At 45.1% G+C, this 7133-nt stretch overlaps 1 protein-coding gene across 5 annotated transcripts in view; it reads left to right on the forward strand.

Annotated features, from left to right (window-relative positions):
- Positions 1-5132, forward strand: part of casz1 (castor zinc finger 1) — a 94005-nt gene extending 88873 nt beyond the window's left edge. For 4 of the 5 annotated variants that reach the window (XM_008413416.2, XM_008413417.2, XM_008413414.2 and 1 more), the window contains exons 16-19: positions 61-209; positions 693-942; positions 1647-2003; positions 3657-5132. In XM_008413416.2, coding sequence (XP_008411638.1) covers positions 61-209; positions 693-942; positions 1647-2003; positions 3657-4906 — 2006 coding nt within the window. In that variant the 3' untranslated portion in view covers positions 4907-5132. The remainder of the gene's footprint in view (positions 1-60; positions 210-692; positions 943-1646; positions 2004-3656) is intronic. The other variant, XM_008413418.2, reaches the window with a different exon arrangement.
- Positions 5133-7133: the final 2001 nt, after the last annotated feature.

Here is a 7133-nt window from a genome sequence, read left to right on the forward strand (position 1 = left end):
TAACTGCTTACAACAATTCAACAGAACCTTTTAACAGTAAAGCTGCTTTATTTCCTCCAGGTTGCAAATACAACCAGGTCAACAGCCATTTCCACTGCATCCGAGAGGGTTGCCAGTTCTCCTTCTTGCTCAAGCACCAGATGACCTCGCACGCACGCAAGCACATGAGAAGGATGCTGGGAAAGAACTTCGACAGAGTCCCCTCTCAGGTACGAAACACTACCAAGAGGAAGACATTCAAACCCAGTCTTCATCAAGATTTTTTTGTTTGTGTGTGCGCATGACTTGCTTCGGGTTTCCTGTTCTATGAGTCAGATTCAGGGAAAGACGTGGTGTTCTGCGAGAAAACGAGATAAAATTCTCATTTCCAGTCATACCAGTCAATGACAAACCCTTAATGACTGTTTTTTACTGAAATTTCCACACATAGTGATGCACAGGGCTGTCACACCTTTCCATCAGAGCACAGGATGTACCTTAAGCTCCTTTAAGCATGTAGATTTTCTTGTTCTGTTTATTTTTTTTCTTTGTTCTGCTGCTTTCAAAAGACAAGAACATATTCTTTCAACAAAAAAAAAAAAACATCTTGAGAAATACTTGGTTGTTTGCCAGCTGCATTATGACTCATAAAGCCTGCCTCGAATGTTTCTGTACAGTTATGATAACTTTTTATGTTGTTTGTTTTTCCTCAGGTGATGTCGCTCGGCCACAGGGCGGACGAGATGCAACACGCTTCTGGTTTGATGTCCGGGCCCATGGCGTCTCAGGCGGGCATCACCTCCGGCTTCTCCTCCGCCGTCATGGATGACACAGATGACTACCTGGAGTACATGGGAGGAGGAGGAGGAGGAGGAGGCAGCCCCTTGGGCCTCTCCTCCGAGTCCTCCAACCAGGACCGGAGCTGCACCAGCACACCTGTGGGCAACGACAGCTCTCCGGCAGGTGAGGGGACGGTGAATTCAAAGAAGCCAACTCGCACATTCGGCCTTACTCATGTTAATCTCAGCCATTTGTTACTCATGTGTGTCATGATTCAGTAGTTTTGGCTTACAATCAATAGGCCCCGAGTCATAATTACTTCTGAGGTTGATGACATCGCAGCGTTCTTTTGTCCCGATTCGTTGACGAGACGTTCGGCGTTTTGCTTTGTCATCGTCATAAAACATCCATTCTGTACATCAGCGGTTATCGATCTGAGTGTACTTTATCACATTTTCTCCTGGCCTGACATCACCCCGTCAGCTTTAGCATTTGTAAGTTTGCTGAACTATGTGAAGTGTATCTTTTTATCCTTCTCTTGTTTGCGCTAAATCTTAAGCCTGGCTGCGATTCTCGCGCTTCTACACGCGTTGCCGTTACGATCCACGACTCTCATCATTGTTGTTTTGGCTGGTGTTTGGGTTACTTGTCTTTGAATGGGCCTCATTTTGTATCATTCTCTTATCTTTTATCTTTCTCCTTTTTTTACCTCCCATCCCTCTGTGTGTGTGTGTGTGTGTGTGTGTGTGTGTGTGCGTGCGTGTGCGTGTGTGTGTGTGTGTGTGTGTGTGTCTGTATGTGTGTGTGATGTGGCCCCTTGTTTTGGTGTACTTGTTTTTCCCCTCTCGCCTGTCCTTCACCCCCTTCTGGTCAACCTGTCTCTCCAGGACAAGGCTACCCCAACACTTCTTCTGCTCCCACCACCCCTGCTGACACTAGTGCCACCCAAAACGCACCTCCTTCCTCCCCTCCTCCTCCGCCTCCACCTCCTCCTCCACCACTTCTTCCTCCTCAGCCTGGCTTCCAGTCCCAGGCCCCGTCTCTCCCTCCCGCTCTTCTCCGACCTCCTCTGCCCTCGCTCCCATACCTCCTCTCTCCATCCTGTCTGTCATATTCTCTGCTCAGCGCCTCTCTGGGAGCCACTCGGAGTGTTGTCATGCCAACCAACACACCAGCTTTCAGCCCCATCATTGCCACTCCGTCTCCAGTTAAAAATGACGTCCCTATAGTACAGGATGCTGCAGGTACTTATCCAAACCAACACTGCAGCTGTCACTCTCATTTACTGAGCTCTGTGCAGTTTTAACTGTTTGTTTGTTTGTTTTTTTTATCAGAATCAGTGAAAGGTTTATGTGCACTCACCATCAGCATGCATGTTATTTTAATTTTGGGCCTCTAATGATGTGATTGAACTGTTTAGCTTCAGCCTTTTTTGAAAACTCAAATTTACTCCACAAGTTTGATTTTTTTTTTTTTTTTTTTTGTGGAATTTATCTAATCCAAACAGTCATAATTATACATGCAGGTTAAAAATTTGTAAATATACACACACAATGTTTGGATAAATGTGCTTTAAGTTGCTGGAAACCTTCACATTTGTAGCCATCCAACAAGCCGGTGTATTTATTCCAAAATCAGCTTTAAAGTTTGTTTGGGGTCATCTTGATATCGGACCACCAAACCGTCTCTGCTGAGGTCAATCTGAAGATTTCCAAAGAAATCCCTGGTTGTGAAATAGTCATGATGCTGCCACCACCATGCTTGACAGTTGGTTCAGTTGCCTAAAAGCTCAATTTTTGCCTCCCCAGATCAAAATACCTTTATGCAAAAGGCGTTTGCTTGAAATGTCAGGTGTTTATTTTGGATCAGCCTGACCTCATTCCATCATGACACAAAACTTGCTTTAGTATGGAGAAGGACGCTGTTTCCATTTCATACTAGGTTGAACATTGTGGGTTCGTTGAACATCCTAACCAGTTCGATTGGGATGGTTGAAACTTGGATAGAATTGGATGTTCTAACAGAACTAAAATCTGAAATCTACATTAAAACTGGTTTTGGGAAGATAAAATCAGGCTTCTGGGAGAGCCCACCGACCAGAAATCGCTATAAAATTGCATACGGTCTTTTGACACCTGATTGATGAAAACCAACCAATTTACTCAACCAATTTTGCTAAGCAGAGCAGTGTTTGTGGCATCATCCCTTCCTGAATAAAATACATTTTGTCACAAAAACATAAAGGCACAGAATTGTTAATACATTCATACCCATGGTTAGTGTATCAAAACTTCTCACTAGCGCTGTATTATGCAGCAACAGGATAAACATGCATGCTTGCTCTAATGACACATCGGTGTGTGCTTTTACTTTTGCACCGAGAGACAGAGCAGTAAATTTGGCACCTGTTCCACGAAGCCTGGGCCTTGTTTAGTCTCCATTAACAAGGCTGCATCAGCAGCTTCTTATTTTAATCACGCCTCAAGTTTTATCGAGGCCCACTGTTTCCTGTCGTGCAGAACAGGGATCGCATCATTAGCAGTGACCCCAGGGTGCCGCAAAAGGTGGGTGCCCCTCATAAAACAACACATAGATAAGAGGGTTGGTTAGGACTCGCCGCTCCCTCTTTTGTTTGGGGGCTGGAGACACTCTGTAAAAGTGTCATGTTCCACAGTCAATCTATCATCCTTTCCCCACTCCTTTAATCATTCTGGGAATTAGGAAAGGGAAAAGAAAAAAAAATGGCTTTGTGCGCTTACTCAGCTGCGAGCTACTTCTGGCTGGGGAGAGTTCAACATCAGAGTTTTAACCCAGACAGTAATTTGCTTGTAGTTTGTGGGTTTTACTTTGTGAGCCAAACTGATTGCTCTTTAATGTGCTCGCATCTTTCTCTCCAGGCAACACCATCTCCATTCCCACGGCCACCGGCGCCAAGAAGCGCTTCTGGATCATCGAGGACATGTCTCCGTTCGGCAAGCGCCGCAAGACCCCGTCGTCTCGGAAGATGCTGGACGAGGGGATGATGCTGGAGGGCTTCCGGCGCTACGACCTGTACGAGAACTGCAAGGACTCGAGCTGCCAGTTTTCCCTGAAGGTGACCCACTACCATTGCACACGTGAAAACTGCGGCTACAAGTTCTGCGGCCGCACCCACATGTACAAGCACGCACAGCACCACGACCGCGTGGACAACCTGGTGCTGGACGACTTCAAGCGCTTCAAGTCCTCGCTCAGCTGCAACTTCCCTGACTGCCAGTTCTCGGGCAACAGCACCCACTTCCACTGCCTGCGCTGCGGCTTCCGCTGCACCGACAGCACCAAGGTGACGGCCCACCGCAAGCACCACGGCAAGCAAGACGTGATCAGCGCCGCCGGCTTCTGCCAGTTCAGCTCCAGCGCCGACTGTGAAGTTCCCGACTGCAAATATAAGCTCAAGTGCTCGCACTTCCACTGCACCTTCCCTGAGTGCAAGCACACGGTGGTGGGGATGTCCCAGATGGATTCCCACAAGAGGAAGCACGAGAAGCAGGAGCGGGGTGAGCTGCCGTCCGTGTCGCCCAAGCAGGAGGGGATGCACCACCTTGTCGGGAGCATGGCGCCGGTCGCTCCCGCCTCCCTGGGCGTGTCCACGTCCTCGCCCGGCGGCCTCCTCGGCTTGTCCCACAACATCAACAGCAGCGTCCCCTCCATGATCTACCAGCCGGGGGGCCTCACCTCCAACTACAACCACTCTTACCCCCCGTCCTCTATCAGCCTCGACAGCTCCCTCAACCTGAGCACCAACACCAGCAGCTCCCTTTTCTTCCTGAAGAACGCCGCCGGTCTGGGCCTCAGCGACTCACTGGATCTCAGCAAGAAGTTGCACCTCGACGCGGCACGGCCGGCGCACCACGCCAAGTCCCAGCTGGATGACACGGGGACATCCGGAGAAGCCGAGGACGACCTGTCTCCGGACGAGGAGGCGCACGCCGAGGAGGAGGACGAGGACGAGGAGGAGGACGAAGAAGAAGAGGATGAGCTCAACACTGACTCGAACGACGACTCAGCGCAGGAGCCTGACGGCGACAAAGACAACGGCGAGGGCTTCGGTGCTTCCGTGAACCACACTGATACTTCCCAGTTGGAAAAGCAAGATGCTGACCCATAAAACAATCAAACCCAGAGGGGACTGTAGGAACTGCAGAAACATTCTGTGTACCACCAATAAACAGAAAGTGGCCTCATTCATCACGCTCAAAAACAACAATAACAGCAACAGCAGCGGCGCCGGTGTGACGGAAAACGACGGGCCCACCGAAACGATTCATCGAGATGTTTACAAAACGACCAACATTATGAATTCAATTATGCATTAAAAAAAAAAAAAAAAAAAACGAGACAGAGACACACAAATTTTGGGCAGCCGTGTAAAGCATTTTACTACACATCAGTCTTTTTTGTGTGCGTGCATGTTTGACTTTAATTTATTTTTATTTCTTTCACATTTTTTGTGTGTGAAAAAAAACACTTTAGAAAAACAAAAACAAATCTCTCTATATAACTATATATGTAGGTGTGTGCGTGCGTGTGCGTGCGTGTACGAATGATGATCATTGAGAAAAAGGAAAATTTCTGGCAACCTGAACTGAAAAGAAAAAAGGGATGTGAATCACTAAGAGGAGCAGGATGTGTTTCATAATTTGATCTTTAGTTCTGTATTATTATTTTCATTATTGTTATTATTAATTATTGTTGTTAGACACTGAGAGAAAGGAGCTACTTGTTCCCTTCTCTTTGGTATACTTTGTTCTCACATGGGATTGACCGACAGTCGGGTCTATCTCAGCCTCAACAGTTCTCTCTCCCTGAAATCTGCTAAAAAAGCCCAGTGCAAAGCGTACTTTGTAACCCGGCCCACCGCCCCCAGTGGAGGAATCAAGTTTGTGCGTGAATAGTGCACTTTTATATTAGCTGACCACGAAGAAAACGGTGATGACAGATAACTCCTGAGTATATTTAACAATGTTTTTGTTAACATTTGCATCTTTTGCATCAAAAAAATTTGTTTTGTTTTTTTTTCTTTCTTTTTTTTTTGAGATCATATTGACGTTCGAGCGAGTGAGGCAGGGGAGTCGTGATGTTCAGTTCTGGGGGGGGGAGGAAGGGATCAGATGCAGCCACAGAGGAAGCATCAGGGAAGTGTGTTATATGTTGAAAATGTACAGACCGCAAAAAATGTCCAGATGGCATTTTTTTTTTTTTTTTTTCCATTCACTATGGCTGTGGTTGAGCTCCTGTTGTAATGCTTTTTATTTAATATTTATGTGTTCTTCCAAATGAGAAAAAAAAATTTAGGGTGTTATTGCACTTTTTAGGTTCATTTTTACCGTCTGAAACAGGAAAAAAAAGAAATTAAGAATGATATATATCATTTAACAGGGAATTTGCTTTAAAAATGTTTTAGTTCACTTTTTTTTTTGCTTTTATGCACAAATAGATGTTAGTGTGACAACAAACTGTTGTTCTGTGGTTTATTTAAGAACTTGTTTTTATTTTTTGCTTCTTCTGTGATTGGACGGCTTGAAATTATATTAAAAAAAAAAAGGAACTGTGTCGCGCCAAAAAATAAAGAAAAGAAAAAGGCGCCATCTGATATGAAACACTAAGATGAACTGTGATTTTTAAAGAATTCGTAAAATGCTTCACTTATTGTAGCGCTAAATTATAAATCTGTCAGAACCTTGCTTTGGGTTTTTTTTTATTGAGCAAACATGTACGACTGAGGAGTGGACACACTGAATTATTTCCTGAGCTTGGCATTGGAAATAAATGATCATGATATAGGGAATAATAATAATGTGTGTAAGTGATATTCCTCTGGATATTGTTTTGAGAAGAAAAAAAAAGGGAAAAAAAAAGGTTGTACAGTATTTTCCTCTGTAAAAAAATACCTATATATGAACAAAATGCTCTTTGATGAACGGGTTCCTTTAAAGAAGAAAATCCCTAAAAAGGAGAAATGACTAATAAAAAAAGGTTAAAGATTCAAATAGCCTCATTACAGTTTGCTTGTGTGAGTCAGCTTTTTATGTTTTCATTCGTCTTTCTGTTTTCCAAACTCTGCCAGAAGCTCAAAACTCAAATACACTGATCTGAATTCATTCCCTGGGTGTTTCCTGTTTATGTTATTTACTTCTGCTCTTATTAGTTTGAAATCCTCAGTTCGTCTCCACCTTGGCCGTCTTAGCTCACAGACTGAACTGTCTCCTGGGACGTTGTTGCAAAGCGGGAGCCGCCATTTGTTTTGTTTGCTCATCAGTTACCAACGTAACTTGGATCCCATGCGTGTGTGTGTGTGCGTGCGTGTACGTGTGTGTGTGTGCGGAGGAGTAAAA

This window comes from Poecilia reticulata, linkage group LG7 (genome assembly GCF_000633615.1).
Source record: "Poecilia reticulata strain Guanapo linkage group LG7, Guppy_female_1.0+MT, whole genome shotgun sequence".
Taxonomy (NCBI): domain Eukaryota; kingdom Metazoa; phylum Chordata; class Actinopteri; order Cyprinodontiformes; family Poeciliidae; genus Poecilia; species Poecilia reticulata.